The sequence below is a fragment of the Paramisgurnus dabryanus genome, chromosome 1, assembly GCF_030506205.2.
Source record: "Paramisgurnus dabryanus chromosome 1, PD_genome_1.1, whole genome shotgun sequence".
Classification (NCBI taxonomy): domain Eukaryota; kingdom Metazoa; phylum Chordata; class Actinopteri; order Cypriniformes; family Cobitidae; genus Paramisgurnus; species Paramisgurnus dabryanus.
This window is the reverse complement of record NC_133337.1, coordinates 54,110,387-54,127,562: the sequence shown is the minus strand read 5'-3', so window position 1 is coordinate 54,127,562 and position 17,176 is coordinate 54,110,387. Positions and strand designations below refer to the sequence as shown.

General features: G+C 38.4%; 1 protein-coding gene across 2 annotated transcripts in view; it reads left to right on the top strand.

The window, feature by feature from the left end:
• waca (WW domain containing adaptor with coiled-coil a) overlaps positions 1 to 15,475 on the top strand; it is a 29,646-nt gene extending 14,171 nt beyond the window's left edge. Inside the window, exons 5-13 of one of the 2 annotated variants that reach the window (XM_065242342.2) lie at positions 81 to 196; positions 3,507 to 3,622; positions 7,531 to 7,782; positions 11,253 to 11,375; positions 11,740 to 11,888; positions 12,092 to 12,207; positions 13,112 to 13,352; positions 13,768 to 13,895; positions 13,989 to 15,475. In XM_065242342.2, coding sequence (XP_065098414.1) covers positions 81 to 196; positions 3,507 to 3,622; positions 7,531 to 7,782; positions 11,253 to 11,375; positions 11,740 to 11,888; positions 12,092 to 12,207; positions 13,112 to 13,352; positions 13,768 to 13,895; positions 13,989 to 14,058 — 1,311 coding nt within the window. In that variant the 3' untranslated portion in view covers positions 14,059 to 15,475. Of the gene's footprint in view, positions 1 to 80; positions 197 to 3,506; positions 3,623 to 7,530; positions 7,783 to 11,252; positions 11,376 to 11,736; positions 11,889 to 12,091; positions 12,208 to 13,111; positions 13,353 to 13,767; positions 13,896 to 13,988 lie in introns of both variants that reach the window. The other variant, XM_065242341.2, reaches the window with a different exon arrangement.
• The last annotated feature ends 1,701 nt before the right edge of the window (positions 15,476 to 17,176 follow it).

The window sequence follows — 17,176 nt, the reverse complement described above, 5'->3', positions numbered from 1 at the left end:
TCAACTATTTGATGGTTGCTGTCTCTTTAAAAGCTCTCATGATTCCCAGTGCTCACACCTGTTGTTTTCCATCTGTTTAGCCGTACGAGCCGCCAGATGATTGGTCCGAACACATCAGTTCTTCAGGGAAGAAGTACTACTACAACTGCAGGACGGAGGTGTCTCAGTGGGAGAAACCCAAAGAGTGGCTGGAAAGGTATTTAACACATGCTTTTCTTATTGTACTAAACTACATGCTAATAAAAAAGACGTTAAAGCTGTTGGTGAAAGTCACATTATTAATCGGGAGACAGGATTGTGAACGATCTCTGTGAACGTTTTCCCCCCAACATTGTTCTTGGAGGACCTCCAACACTACATTTGATTTGATTTTAGCCCACGGGACTACGGATGGAAATTATCCTGTGACTATAATCCGGCATGTTTACATGCATGTATATTTCATGTTTGTTCTTGAACGTGCACTGTCCCAACCAAATAAATAAAATGTACATTGTGGATACCTCCATTTAAGACTCTTGTACATCGCTGAAGAATTAAATGGGGGGGGGGTGTTTGGTGAGGCATCCAAAATGTGTAAAGGGGGTCCTTCAGAACAGGATTTGGAACCACTGATCTAAAATGTTTTTTTAGTTGTTCCTTGGTAGAATCTCCTCGGATTGTACAGAAATCGCATGTTTTACAGTTTTAGGCCTGTTTTACACACCGTACACCTACAACACATCAAGAAAGTGTCAGTGTAAGGGTGCGTTTAAGTGTTTTACAGAGTTTGACAGTGTCTTCTGCATAACTGAACTGCGTTGTCTTTGAAACCTCAACTGTTTAAATTGTGTAGATTTAGACTTTCTGAACAAAAAACTGGGTTTTGTATGCCTGTCACAGCATGTGCATAATAGATTGGGTTTTTTTCAGACAACATAATTATTGTTTCTTAATCCTTAATATACTGAAGTATAATGTTCCTTAATGAAAGCCTACATTTGAAAAGATTGATAATCAAATCTTTTCATTGTATTTCCTGTTTTACTGTTTAATCCTTTTTTTATGGACCGCAAAATGAATAAATGCTCTTAAACGTGCTACAGAAGCCAAAATGTTTTGTTTCATATATTTCATCAATTTACTTGCAGGAAATACTTGGGATGTAAATTGGACAGTTTCTTATGATTCCATTGAAAATCGATTGTCTCCGCCAGTGATGCGATTTTTGCTGATACATCAAATGCTGCTTCAATGCAATTACGATTTGATTAATTTATTAATATTTTTATATTACATGCCTAGTTAAGCAGTTACATTTTTACTTACAAAGCAACCAAAATCTATAACGTGAACATTTAATTAAACTCTTTAAAAATGGCACAATCTCTTTGTCCCAATTAGGGCTGCAACTAACGATTATTTTAATAATCAATTAATCTGTCGATTATTTGTTCGATTAATCGATGAATCGGATAAAAAACAAAAACAAGAAAAGCATTCATTTCCAACCCCTTATTCTAAACAGAACTAAAATCTTTAGAAATTGCACAAACATGTTGCTCCTTGAACACACCTGAGCTGTTACAATAATAATAAAATAAAATAAAAATGGACTAACACAAAAAATACACATGTATCCTTTACATCTGCCAAATATATAGACTTTTTTTAATGATGCATTTCCCATCAAGAAGCCTCTCTTGATGAGATCAAAAAGATAGTAAATGAGTACACTCTCAGAAATAAAGTTGTCACTGGACAGTACCCTTTCATAAAAAGGTACTCCTTTGTACCCAAAAAGTGCATATTAGTACTTCAAAAGTACATATTGGCAGTTCAAAGATACATATTTAATTGTACATATTAGGACCTTTTATAAAGGGTACTGCCCCAGTGACAGCTTTGTACCTTATATTTGACGTTATGTGTTTTCTCTGATCGGATAGCTATCTCATTTGTTAAAACATTTACATTTGGCCACATAAATGAGTCTTGTGAAAACGGAAAATGCGTCTTCTACTTCAAAATGCAAATACACCATTCATAACTTCGCCTTAAAAAATGTAAGCTGATGTTTATGCAACAAAAGGCGGCACTTAAGGTATGTTGTACTGTATGTTGGGCCGGGCACGCGCGTCTCCTTGCTCGGCATGAGCTGGAGCGCGCAGTACAGAACAGCAGGAGAGTGACGCGCGATGATTTAACATACAGGTCCATGACGGGGAAAAGCGTTCATACAACTCTCTCTCAACGTTTTATGTCTTTGTTTAATATCATTGGAGTTTTTTTATTTGTTCTAGAAACTTTTTTACTCGCTGTCGTCGCTCCATAAAGCATAAGCGTGTCCTCCTTGTTTGTTTACCTCTTTGCCGGCTATAACTTCCAGGTGACGCGCTTACGTTTGGGAGGAGTAAAACACTGACATGTCGTTTTCCTCTACCTTTGCTGTTTTTTATCTTTTCTCCGCCGCCCTGTCTTTTCTCCACCCTGTCTATGAGGCGCTGAACTCTGCAAGCAACAGTGTGCGAGAGAGACCAACGCTCCGTCCCAAACCGCATACTTCCATACTATATAGTAGGCGAAAAGCACTTCTTCTCGTACTCTTTGCCTACTATATAGAATTAGGTGGTTTGGGACGCAGTGCGAGTGTGTTCACTCCGCTCCGCGCTTAACTGAAGTTTTTCCTTTTTTTTTTTATTAAACGTCTCTGCGTCACGCAACACAACAAATCGATTATGAAATTCGTTGCCAACACTTTTAGTAATCGATTTAATCGATTCGTTGTTGCAGCCCTAGTCCCAATTGGAACATTTACAACAACAAATTAACCCTCTTTTTTAAAGAAAGAAAAATGAACAATAAGGGGCAAAATGTCACATAAAATCAAGCTTATGATGGCAACAATCAAAGTTGTTCAGTATTTTGTGCCAAAATGTGCAATAGTGGCCATCACTGTTTTCACTGTTTTTAGAAACATTTTTTTTATTGAAAAACAAATGAATATAAAAATAAAGCTGTTAAACTTAAGCATTTGATCTGTCACACAACATCAGATCTAACAGTCTAGCAAGTGCTGCAGTGGTCTCTCTTGAGAGATTTTTCTTTTTAAAAAAAATCAACTGATCAACATGTCAGGAGAAAGGACTCTGCATTTTCGCTGTTTTTGCTTATATAACCGCTTTGTTGCTGCATTGTATTCACTTGCTGATGCTAGCAGAAAAAAAACAAACAAAAATACACATTTTGGCGGAAATGCATAGATGGACGTTATGTCAAGGAATGAGAACGTGTCAAAACGTGTGGCATTGATGCATCGGGTTGTTAGAAATAAAATCGATGTATCGATCCATATCGATGTATTGTTACACCCCTAGAATTTACGCTTATTGAGACCTAACAGCTAGGGCTTTAGCTTCATGGCTGGTTACTCTTACCAGCAGAGTGTCTGGTCTTGCATTGTGAAAATGATCTGGTTATCATTGGATGCCTCTGTGATTTGTAAACACCGTCATTTTTTCCTCCAGAGAGCAGAAGCAGAAAGAGGCGACCAAGACGGCTACAGTGGTCAATAGTTTCCCTAAGGACAGGGACTACAGGCGTGAAGCCATGCAGGCTGCTCCTGTCAGCTTCTCCAGCACTAGTAAGTATCACTGTCTTAAAACCATATGATTTAGCTGTGTAACCTGACTGTAAAGGTTGTTTATGTTCAGCCAGTGTAGTGCTGACGGCTGTAACATTGACCATTTTAGGTAATCGCTTCTTTGAGTATCTACCTGAGCTTTAGGTCAACTCATCTGTTAGGGCTGCCAAACACAGGAAGCTTTAAAACTATAGCACTTATAATTGCATGACTCAGTTGCTGTGGGAGCCAAATTATAACTGACAGTCATTTGTATCTGCTGTTTGGTAGAAGCATTAGTACCCCGTGCAGATATGTTACTGTGAATCAGTATAAAGTTCAGTTTCTTAGATGTATGTGGCACTTTTTTAGCAAGATATCTCAAAGCAAGAATGTACAGACCCTAACCCTTCCTCAGAAAGATAGTGGTCCGATGTTTGGTTGGCAGATGCTGTTTGTTTTCATGTGTTTTGCTTTTGCAGGGTTATTACTGACATACTCTTTATTAGCGGTGCACAGTAGGAGCCATGTTTCCACAAACGATCACAGATTGGTTTTGTATTTATAGAATGCAATCATTCTGAGTTTTTGCAGTGTTGTTTTGTTGATTACTTCTACTTCTCATTACCGCCTACGTTGTCCATGCTGGCAGGTGGCAGCAGCAGGTCTTTGAAGACCATCAGCATTAGTGCTGCAACAGATCGCAGTTGATCGGTTCGGCTCGCATGTGATTCGCAGATTTATAAGCAAATTTAAATAAGTTTATCATTTGATTGTATTTTAAAGGTTTGCAAATGTTAACATTCAAGTGAGTTAAACTGCTAAATTGAGCAGTTTTCTTTATGCAAAAACACACGTGCCATTGAATGTGTCCGGTCCAGCTCCAGGCAGACGTGATCATCCTTCAAAGATCAGCAGATTCAAAACTCTTGATGTGTAAACTTTAGAGAGTTGGGTCACTGTATCTCTTACTGTATTGTATTAAAATACATTTGGCTAATAGAGCAATGAAAAACAATGTAACATTTTTATGTGGGACGACTGTTTATGCTGGGCACTCAATACTGCACACACGGAGAGACGCGTTTCAATAAGCAAGCGAACATAAAATCTTTGTTTTTGACAGGGAACTTATAAACAAAATTATCTCCACAGTATTTTTTTCTAATAAAAACATTTGTTTATGTTTGTAGTGTGTGTGTATAGATTAGAAGCAGAAACCAATCCGTGCCTATTTTGTCTTAAAGACACAATAACCTCAATTAACCTACTTAAGTCTTTATCATTAATGTAAATCAAACAACCCAAGACAAGGATAAAATCACTTCAGAAGCTCTAATAATGGTCTCGTACACACTGCAAACTTTCGGGAGTGACAACCGCATTTAAATGTGGGAGTGAATCCCCTAAATGTTCGTTTCATGTCTGTACGGAACAAGACTCACTCCCGAAAATGCGATGATTGACACAGAGATAACCATAGCAACGTCCTGCCGTCTCGCGTGCTTATCACAGATTTGACCAAAATAATAACAGCATTGTGTTTTGCAATAAACCTCCATCTTGGCGTTGTGTATTTTATGCTTTTGTGAGGCTGCTTCACAGCACGGAGCGGACGGTCTTGCAGTATTGCCAGGTCCTCGTCTTTTTTGTACGTAAATACCGTTTTGGTGCTTAACCGTTTACAGCTTTTGGCTCATGAAGCGATCAAGTTTTTGGTGTTAATAAAGCTTGAAGTGGCCGGTCCCAATATTTTGATCTTTGAGGTAAAGCATTTAGATTTATTTCGGTTTATTATTGGATTCTTCTTGTGCCTCTGTCATTTTCTGAACCGTGCATACAGAAGACTTTTTCCCCTTCTAAGCATTTATTTTTTTCAGAAGAGAGATCTGTCCTGTTTATGATAAACGTTTAAACACTTGATTAACTACTAGTTGTTCAGTTCGGTTATGTACACACTGTGCAGAGTTTCTGTAAATGCGGTTGTCACTACCTGCATTTTGCGGGAGTTAATTCGGTTGTGGAATTCGGTTGTCAGTACCGTAAATTACTGAACTGTGTGTGTACAGAACAGGATTAAGCATTAAAAGGTGAAGTGACAACCGAATTAATATGCAGTGTGTACGGGACCAATAATAATTACATTAACTTAATACAATTAAATACAATGTTACTGTTTAATTTATTCGATTTCTGTAACTAATGCTAATTTTAGACCTTACTTAATGTGCAACTTTGTTCTTTTTATAAAATCACGGGGTATTTTATAAATGTTTGTAATTTTTTTGATTTGTTTATGAGATTTTTTTTCAAACACTCAAGTAAAACTTAATTTTGAAGAAACTATAACAAAAAATTAACACATACTAGATTATTAGTGAATTAATTGTTTTACCTCTAACGGGAATAGCTGCGTGATGAAGTGAAATTAAAGGGTTAATAAACAAAAAACTGAAGCAGATGTTGTAGAACGTCTGCCGAACGATGATAGATAGCGCAAAAATTTTAAAAACTCATTATTTCCCACTATTTATTACATTATCTTAAAGGAGTGTAACTACTGTAGCATGTAAATAATGCACATAAATAAAGTGAGCAAAAGCGCTCAACAATTATATCGAATCAACAGGCACGTGAAACCCTAGCAGGTTGCTCAAACAACAAAATCACCAGGTAACTTACTTTAAAATTGCAAGAAATTTAGACTAATAAAATAACAGGCTTAAAAATAACCCCATAACATAAGTCCGCTTACAGTTCTCACGGACACACATTTTATCAACTGGCTATCCTCCAGACAGTGACGGTCCGGACCACGTCTTTCTCATTTCGGCCGTGTGGCGCGCATCCCCGCTCCCAGTGTGATGCGCGTATGCGCTATTCTTCGAGATACACTTGACGGCCTTTTGTGCAGCGAAAATGCTTTTTTTTAGTTAAGGCGGTAGGGTTTCCAAACTGAAATATGCTGCGGGAAACCCTGACAGCAATAATTATGTGACTATTAACCACATAAGCCTGCATTAAAATAAATTGTGGCTTTGTTGTTGTGATTCTTTGCACATGATCTGATTTTCATGATGCAGAATTTGCCTCAAAGTGGTTTTATGCCGGTTTCACATGATAATTTAAGTAAGGAAAGTTTTTTTTAATTGCAGGTAAATTGTCAAGGCCTTAAAACACATGAAAGTTATAAACTTTCATGGCGGTGTCGCACTGGCTTAAGCATTATTCACGCTGTCCCCGTCAGGCAATCCTTATTGCCGAGCCCTATCACAAAATTGTAGTACGGTAGTACAGTTATCAAACAATACTGTCCCTTATCTTTGAAAAACTATCTTCTCCTTTTGACACATTTGTCAAATATTTTTACTAAAGTAAGATGTTTCCGGATTTTTTTTATGTAGATCTTTAACCAAAAAGCACCCTGTATTTCTGAAGTGTGTGCAGTCTGTGTTTTTCTAGCAGCTCTGAGCACTTGTTCTGAAGGCACCGGTTAAGAAATAATCAGTAGCGTCGCGCCACATTGCTAGTCTTGGGATTTGTGCTTCTTTTTAGATCCTGAAGTGTGCAGCATTTATTAAACAATTAAAAAGGAATCCAGTTTAGCAGCCCATCATGTGTGTTTTACTGAATGTGTTTTCGCAGCTCTGTTCATTCTGAAGGGATCTCAAATGAACACATTCCTCTTGCCATTAATTAAATGGACTGTCAGTAGGCATGAGCCAGTGTCAAATGCTCATGATAAAAGCTAAAGCTTTTATCATGGTATCGGTGTGCATTACAAATTGGGTTTAAAGTAGAAAATAAACGGAATTCTTCTTTTTAAAACAAATGGCAGTAAAATGAACTCCAAAAATGATTTGCTTGAACTTAATAAATTAACTGAGTGTAAACCTAAGTATTTTTCTTCTCTTCATTCTTTAAAACAGAGTCTTCAGTTGCCACAGATAAGCCTTCATCTCTCACACCCTCCTCTTCCTCTGCTGCTGTATCTGGATTAAGTGTGGCCAATTCAGCCAGTGCAGCCTCTGGCTCCACAGTTCCCGTTTCTCCAGTGATGCAGTCACCAGCCCCACCCTCTTTTCTCCAAGACCCCTCCCTTTTACGCCAGCTCCTCCCAGCTCTGCAAACAGCCTTGCAGCTAAACAACGCCAGTGTAGATATGGCCAAGATCAATGAAGGTGAGTTACTACAAGAATCTCTTAATGATGGGAAAGGATCACAAACGACACAATGTTTTTTTAAAGGCTGTAAAAGATCATAGATCATGACTGTTTTATTGAAAGGAAGGATTTGAGGGTGAATTTTCTTGCATTTTATGGATATAATTAGGTAGCAGCTTTATGTGTGCATTTATGCTTTCGGCAGAAACTTTTATCAAAAGTGATGTTGTGCATTTATACAGTGGCAAGAAAAAGTATGTGAACCTTTTGGAATTTCATGGTGTTCTGAATACATTTGTTGTCAAATCCAAGTCAAGGGTATTGACATACATTCTGATTTTCATGTCTTTATTGAACACACTCATTCAAAATGGCAGTGGAAAAAGTATGTTAACCTTTAGAATTAATAACTGGTTGACCCCCAGCAGCATTAACCTCAACCAGATGTTTCCTGTAGCTGTGTATCAGTTATTAATGCACATTGTTGAGGAGGAATTATTTTAGCACATTCTTCATGGCAGAATGGCCCTTTTCAAGTCAATCCATAGCATCTTTATTAGGTTGAGGTCTGGGCTCTGACTTGGCAACTCCAAAAGTTTTCTGAAGCCATTCTGTTGTGGACTTGCTCTGGTGTTTTGGTTTGTTTTCCTGTTGCATCACCCATTTTCTACACAGTTTCAGCTGACGTACAGACATTCTCACATTATCCTGAAGAATTGAATAATATACTTGGGAATTCATCTTCCCCTCAATGATTGCAAGCTGGCCAGGCCGTGGTGTAGCAAAGCAGGCCCAAATTATGATGTTTCCTCCACCATACTTTACAGTTGGGATGATGTTTTCATGATTATATACTGTGTCCTTTCTACACCAGATGTAGCGCTGTGGGTTTTATCCAAATAGTTTAATCTTAGTTTCATCAGTCCACAAAACATTTTGCCAATACCGCTATGGAGTGTCATAGTTCTTTTTTGTAAGCAGTGGCTTCTTTCGTAATGTCCTGCCATGGATACCCTGCTTCTTCAGTGTTTTACGTATTGTAGATTTGTGTACAAAGGTGTTAACAAGTTCCAATGATGCCTTCAAATCTTTTGCTGGTAACAGGTTGTTTCTTTACCTCATTGATGAGTCTTCATTGTGCTCTTGGTGTAATTTTGACTGGTGCCTGCTTCTTGGTAGAGTAGCAACATCCCAAAGTGTCTCCATTTGTCGATTGTTGAACTGTAGATTAGTGAATTTCTAAAGTCTTTGAAATAACACTGTAACCCTTTCCAGCTTTATGTAAAGCAACAATTCTTGATCGTAGCTCTTTTTGGCGAGGCATGGCTCACATAAGCGTGTTGTTCTTGTGCAGAGCAAACTCCAAAAGTTTGAGGGGTTTTATCAGTCAAATGGCGCTTTTCCATTGCACAGTAGTAGCCCACGGTTTACTTTAGTTTGGGTTTTTTTTTCTGTGTAACTGAAGGTGTGCGTGCGGTGTGGACCCTCTAAACCAGGGGTCTCCAACCTTTTTGTGAGCAAGGACTACTACAATGGATAAAACAATATGGAGGGCTACTTTTTAGGGATGTCCTGATCCTACTTTTTTATTTCCGATCCGATTCCGATACCAGAATTCCGTATTTTTTTCTTTAATTGCATAAAACTGTCATAGTAAAAAAGCTTTATTGTGCGGATAGTTATTTTGGGAATTATGCGCTTGACTGGACTTTTATGCACATTCCGGGTGCAGAATTGATGCACCTACGTCATATACTGGGCTTTCTGGTTGTTTATGGGCTTTCTGGGTGCAGAATTGATGCCCTTGAATCATCCTCCCATGGAAATCCTCGCACCGCAAAAGAAAGTTTATAACTGTTAAAACACAAAAAGAATAGACGCATCGTGTGCTCAGCACAAAGTGAATTGCATCCATTCAACGCCTTTCTGAGACTTTATAAAATCAGATCTTTTAATTAGCGTAAAGTTATCTTGTGTGTGTGTGTGTGTGTGTGTGTGTGTGTGTGTGTGTGTGTGTGTGTGTGTGCGTGCGTGAGTGTTTGAATTACGTGTTTCATCCGTCCGCTTCAACAGTGGATTATTAACTCAGTTTGCGAGTAAGTTACAGAGTTTATGTAACGTTTGTAACGATTTATGGTGCTTTTATAATGTTGTCCTTTTAATAGCTTGTCAGTAACAACCACGACTAACGCACATATCAGAATTGGATCGGTCATGGTGTCGGTCCTCGATCCGATGTCCAATACCGATCCAGCCGACCCGATACCGATCCAGCATATCGGATCGGGACATCCCTACTACTTTTTGATATAGTGTACTCAAAACTTTTTTGTTTTACTTGTTGATTTTATTTTATTTTACATGTTTTAGTACTGTTTAAAATGTTAACATGCGAAAACCAAGCCAAGCTAATATAGAAAATATGTAATAAAAATTGAGACTATTAATAGAATGTGCTTTGGCACAACGTTTAAGACCCCTGCTCTAAACTATCCGTGTGCTGCACCACTCCCGCAGTTGACTTCTGCCTTTTGGTTATTATTTTGTAAACTGACTTTTAACAATTGTTTTTTGACATTTGTGAATCGATTCATAATCATCCACGTCTGCATCCCCCCCCACCCCTAATGTGGCGTAGTGATGACGCATGTGTCATTGCAACAAGAAGTTATCCTTTAGCTCTTTGATGCACGGGTTTTAAAAGCAGATCAACATTGACAACTAAAATTGTCTGCAAACTGTAATGAAGCAAAGATCAGGCAGCCCCACGCTGAAACTGAGATCAAACGGCAGCATATTAGGACTGCATCATGTGCTTGTTTATAATCTTACCATGAAACTAAGCACATTTTTTTCGAGGGAGAAATTGTGGGTAATAAGCAAATTTAAGAAGCTGCAGATAAAATCCACCAATTGCATGATTACAAACACAGTACAATGTTTTTCAGGATCTTAACAGGATGCGTGTTACTCCGTAAAATCATTGCCCGTGTAAATGAACCAAATTCAAATGATCCCAGACACATTTTCTGCAAATTTTCCATAATCTGTGTGTTAAAGGGCTTAAGGTTTGCATTTGACCCATTGTGTGCAGTTAAAAGCATCTGCCTCAGGGATTCACAAATGATATCTTCATGTTTGCATAGACTCTTGTTGGCCCAAACATAGTCTGCATGTTTGTCATTCAAATTTTAGAGAAAATTTGAGTTTTCTTTTGAACCTTGTGTGGCCAACTTTCACTTTGGCCTATGCAGATTCCTGTTCAGGTCATTGTCATTTTTACTGCCTTGTTTTTAACTTCAGGGAAGCTTTGGTAACTTCGAAGTTAGAGAAGCAGAAGGCTTTTTCATATTTTTTGTGGATTTTACACATATTTATATTTATCACTCTTTAATATTGTTAGAGATATTTTGGGTTAATGAATGCTTGCCGTTTTTTCTATGTTCTCCTAGCTTTTTTGCTTCATTCTCGGTTTTGTGTCTTTGCAGTTCTCACGGCTGCGGTAACTCAAGCTTCGCTGCAGTCCATGCTCCATAAGATTCTGACTGTTGGTCCTTCTGCCTTCAACATCACAACTCTGCTATCCCAGGCTGCTCAGCTGTCCAGTCAAGGTATACAACACACACACACACACACACTTTGCTGTCCCTCTGTTATTGCCTTTCACATCAAAACCTACGATACGTGTCGCTTCTGCTCAGTATTTTCTACAGTGCCAGAAAATGACTGCTGTTTGCAATATACTTGCCTAAAATTTCCTTTTAGACAGCAGGATAATAAAATTTTAAATCAATTTATTATATACAGATTCAGTGTTGAGATTTTGCTAGATTGATCTTCCTAGCAGTCATTGCACCAAACCAATAATCTGAGTCAGACTGTATCTGTTCACAGCCAGGTAAACACCTGCTATACTGTGATCGCTGCTCTTTTGTCCTTATCTACGCATCTTCTCTGTTGTGTCCTGTGAAGCAGCCCAACAGTCCAGCCAGTCTCCGATGTCTCTGACGTCAGATGCTTCATCTCCCCGGTCGTACGTGTCTCCCAGAATCAGCACGCCGCAAACCAACACAGCCTCCCTCAAACCACCCCTCAGCACCACGCCAGTCTCCTCACAGACCAAGGTATGCTGGTCATACTGGAATTGAGCCTTTATCGAGAAGAGGGAGTCGGATGGCCTTATTGTGTACATGTACAGAAGAAATGAAAGCTTCATTTATGTATTTCACTGCGCAAGACATTGAAAACTTGGGGGTGGTCTTTTGGTTTATAAGGGGTCTTATGAGGGACCCATTCTTATGTTGCATATTCTCCCTATTTTTCTCAGATGAACGCTATGTCGATCAAGGCCGGTTCTCTCCCCCCACCCTCGTCTCAGCAGTCCCTGTCTTCAGATAAACATCACGACAATGGCAACTCTCCACGGACGCTGCATAGACAGAGGTAAGAGAGCAGGTCATCGTACTTTTAAAGTGATAGTTCACCCAAAAATTAAAATGTATGATTCTCATGTTGTCACAAACCTGTATAAATTATGAGCCCATTCACTTTCATAGTAGAAAGAAAACATACTATGAAAGTGAATGGGGTCACTCTGCTCAGCAGATATGTGTATTGCCTACTGTGGTTTGTATTGTTGTGTTTTGCTGCCATCTTCTGGCTACTTGTATAAAGGAAGCCGGATTTTTGATCTGAATTTCTGTTGATGTTTTTATCCATTGTTTTATTAATTGGAAATAAATCCTAGTTTTTTTTGTATAATATAATAATTTTTATTAGTTTTTTTTGTAATGTAAAAATGCTTTACATTTTAATTTATTTATATTATTTACTTGTTCCTTGCATGGCTGTATCAAAATATGGTTAGTTAAAGCTTGCATTACTTTTTACATTACATAAAAATATATTTTTTTTTTTCAAAAAGTCTCAATTTAAAAACTAGCTGGTTAAAGGGACACTTCACCCATTTGCATAAAGCTTTGTATAGTTAGAACCCCAGTCATGTTTTTGAATGGTCATGCATAATTTTCTCAGTTGCTGCTGAGACAGGAGAAATACAGATTTAAGTGATGCACTTCCTTCTTTCAATTATGTAAAAATCATCATTTTGCATCATTGAAAGAAGGAAGTGCAATGTCTTTGTTGAGGGAGTGAGACTACAAACACCCCTTTTCTCGGTCAAATAGGCACCAAATTCTAAATGTATGTTATATTTCACCTACAAATATAACACACTTTTAATAAAGATTAATGTTTCTATGGGTGAAATGTTCTTTTAAGTATGAGGTGCGTACAGTAGTTGCAGATCTCAAGGCATTGACCTGTTTACTGTTTGCCCTGCTTTTAGCAGTCAGAGGAGTCCGTCTCCGGGGCCCAACCACATGGGCAGTAACAGCAACAGTAATAGTGGTGGAGGTGGTGGTCAGGGGCCGGGTGTAGGTAGCGGAACGATGCCCCCGGGCTCGGTACCTGCCGGAGCCGCTCCAGGCAGAGTGACGTGTTCCTTCACTCCCACACTGGCCGCACACTTCAATGAGAACCTCATTAAACATGTGCAGGGCTGGCAGGCCGAGCATGTGGAGAAACAGGTATGCTGTTGTTTCTTTTTATTTACTATTTGCTTATTTTATTATGTGCAGATTTATTAATGACACCGTTTCTGTAGAGCATTGCTCTAGCAGCGCAAAAGGTCATGGGTTCGATTTCAGGGAATACACATACTGATAAAACGGATAGCTAGATTTTTATTGTATAGAAAAATACAAAAAATTACAACGGCTGGAGAGGTTTCAACCAATGAGAACAAGTAAATAAAATTTTAACCCTTCAAACTCAATGGAAAACAGCACATTTACATTACATTTATGCATTTGGCAGATGCTTTTATTCAAAGCGACTTAAAATGCATTACACGCGATATATATTTTTTTGCAAAAAGCATCAGCTACTAAAATATAAATATTGTTCTGTTGGTAACATTTCATGTATGGCTCTTGTCTCCAGGCTTCACGGTTACGTGAGGAGGCCCACACCATGGGCAGCATCTATATGTCAGAGAACTGCACGGAGCTAAAAAACTTGCGCTCATTGGTGCGAGTGTGTGAGATCCAGGCCACGCTGCGTGAGCAGAGGTAAACACTTCTTATATACATCACGTGCAGGTATATGTACCAGCTTAAACATATGCCCTAACTTTGCTTTCTCTCTCTATCTCTTCCATGTAGGATACTATTTTTGAGACAACAAATTAAAGAACTTGAAAAGTTGAAGAATCAAAATTCCTTCATGGTTTGAGGAACTTTGGGTTGTGATGTGGTTTTGAAATAGGAAGAGAGGAGTGGTAGGTGAACGAGTGGGGAAACCCATTTTCACGCGCGCAGAACCCTGGGGAACCGATGTTCTGTTGCATTCAGCTCTGGGCCCAGTCTTACATTTAACAAGCTGCAGCGAGGTCTTGCTTGGACTGAGGGTGGGGTAGGGGGAGGGGAACGGGGTGGAAAGCAATGGCTGAACCGGGGTGAAGAGGTTTACGGGAGCCGCCCTTGTCCCCGCCCCTGTAAATGTAGATTATTTGTAGATGTTATTTCCATGTTGTATATATATTTTGTAGAGGAAGCCATGGGAAGCCATGCCTATCAAAGCTTTTGACATCCAAATTAATCCGCACCAAGGCAGACTGGGATCTCGAGTGTCCTCATTGCCACCATATGTAGAACTCTGACCGCAGATTTTAAATATGATAAAAAGAAAACCGTTGCGCTTCAGTTAAATGATTGGTGAACCATTGAGCCTTGAGCATGTACCAGACCTGCATGGCAAAGGTGGAGTAATCGACTGGGACAATTAAAGAGACGTATACGCTGTTTGTCCTCTCATGACCGTGCACACGCATCCACTTGTTCATTTTCTCTCTACATATAAAAAATGGTAATAATGCTACATGGTTATTTGGTTAATTGATCTATTACTTTCTCTGGTTGCACTATAATGGTTTCATTCCCTCACTTCATGCCTTTTGAGGGAGTTTACATCATGTTTGGTTCAGTGGTCTCCTACCTGCCCCCGATGGCCCAGCTGTGCCCACGGTCAACACCAGTGCCTGCTTGAATGTGATGGATTGAATGTGAGAGCAAGAACAAGAGGGAAACACAGATCGCACTGAGAGAGAGCAGTTCACCCTAAAAGCCCTGCAGTCTTGCAACGCATGTCGTTTTTCCACCCTTCCTCCCTCCATCTCTGTATCTTTCGACTAGAGAAGACGACAGGTTGTCCACCCAGAATCCCCGTTTTCTTTTCTCCTAATCTTTCCAGGTTATTTTCTGTATTTTCTTTTCCGTACCCTCGTTTTGTTTTAAAACTGTACTTAAAGAAAAAGGAAAAGAGCGTGAGGTGTTCACGGCAACTTGCGTTAAAACCAGAGTTCATTCCTATGTACAGTTGCTAAGTAATAATGAAGTTAAAGTTTTATATTAAAAGTTGCAGTGATTACTAGTCTATCAGATATGTTGTATTCATAAGTTATTACCACACATTTTCCTTTGCACCCTGATTGAATGAAATGGGGGAAAATTGCTACTGGAATAAAGGAAACTGAGGGTTGGCCAAGGACTGGATATCACCAGCCCTGTTACACCAGGGTCAGAGCAGGGTCACCTGGGGTCAGATGGTCAAATGTGAAATGTATGTATTGTAATAAACATGCTAAACTAAATTTTGTTGCGCTTTTTCACTTTTTGCTGTGCTAATTTGATTTGACTTTACCTTGGTGTCAAGTTTAAAGGAGTAGTCCACTTTAAAGATGGGGTCCATTGACTTTTTATAGTAGGAAAAAAATACTATGGTAAGTCAATGGGCCCCATCTATAAAGTGGACTACTCCTTTAAGACTGCAATAATACTTTATATTAGATTAAATCTGAATTGTATCATGATTGGGGTATAAGAATGAGAGGGACATTTGTATCATATTTACAATAATCTAAAAAATATTCAGATTTTTCTATAGCACTTTTTGCAGTGCAGCAAAGCAGCTTTAATAGTAAATATATATTGTATAATATTAAATATATAAGCTACATTTACAAAAAAAAATTGTTCAAAATGTTAAGACTATATTTATAATTTAAAGTATATTAGAATATAGGGTATTATTAAACATTATACATTAGCAGCAATATCTGCTTAAACAATCCGACCATATTCCTAGTGCTATTAAAAAAGCAAATGTATAGGTTTCCTAAAATGTATTAATTTGCAGTACTAACAACAAACTGAAAACATTACTTCACGTATGTAACGAAATATAAATAAAATAACTCACCCTCCTAAACGCTCGAATAATTCAAAGCAACTTGTTAGATTCAAACCCATGGTCATTGTTGGCTACCAGTTGAGCTACAGAAACACAATGTGTATTTGTTTACTAGTTGTTGATAGTGTTTGCCAAACAAGAAAGTTTACTCGTTTCTCGTTGATGTGACCCTAAACTTGTTCCATACGTTTGACATTGTAAAACTTTGGTCATGTCAAATTTGAGGAACTCAGCAATTTTGCCTGTGATATTTGGCCGGTCCAGGCATTTCACCTTCTACTCCATATTAATTTTTTGAGGTTAAATCAGATTTTGCTAGCTTTACATCACAGGCAAAGTTTCAAATATACTAGTAAACATGAAGTGGATCAAAAAGGTTAATCGAAGTACAGGTTTTTGGGTAAGACAACTTTTAGGAAAGGTTTTGATCCACTTTAAATGTTGACCAGTGTACTTTAAATGTCACTTGTAGCTTGTGTCAACTGGTCAAAGAGAAATTTAGGAATTGGCACTCATCCATAACCTTTAAGCAGCTAAAGGGTTTGCAACTAATCCCATGCCAACAGTGTCCTATTTGAGAAGAGTTTTTTGACATGACATCCTATCTGAGATGTAAAGAGCAGGCTATGCTAGCATGCTGACAGACTTCAGAATAAATGCATGTGTATGATATTCACACTATTGAATATTATCTCCATCCCAGGTGGACGAAGTGCACTAAAATACACTGTTTAAATTCATTTAGTAAATATTTGTACACACCAATTTGGTATTAATATACCAAAAAAAAAATTTTGTACTCCTTAAGATAAACTTTAAAAACTTTATGGGGTGGTTAATGGATTAGTTTAAGCCAGGACTAGGCCTTACTTAAATTAGGATATTTTAGTAATTTTCTTGAGACACAACACTTGTACTGATATATAATAAGATATCTTAGAGCAAGTTGTTTACCAAGACAACGCTAACATTTAGGTTAGTCTGGGACTGCGGCTTAAGCCCTGTCTGGAACCGCCCCTAAGTGTGCTCAACTGTGTTATTTTGAGACACCATTTATTTCAATACACTAGGTATTTAGTAGCCTATACTTTTTCATGTGCAC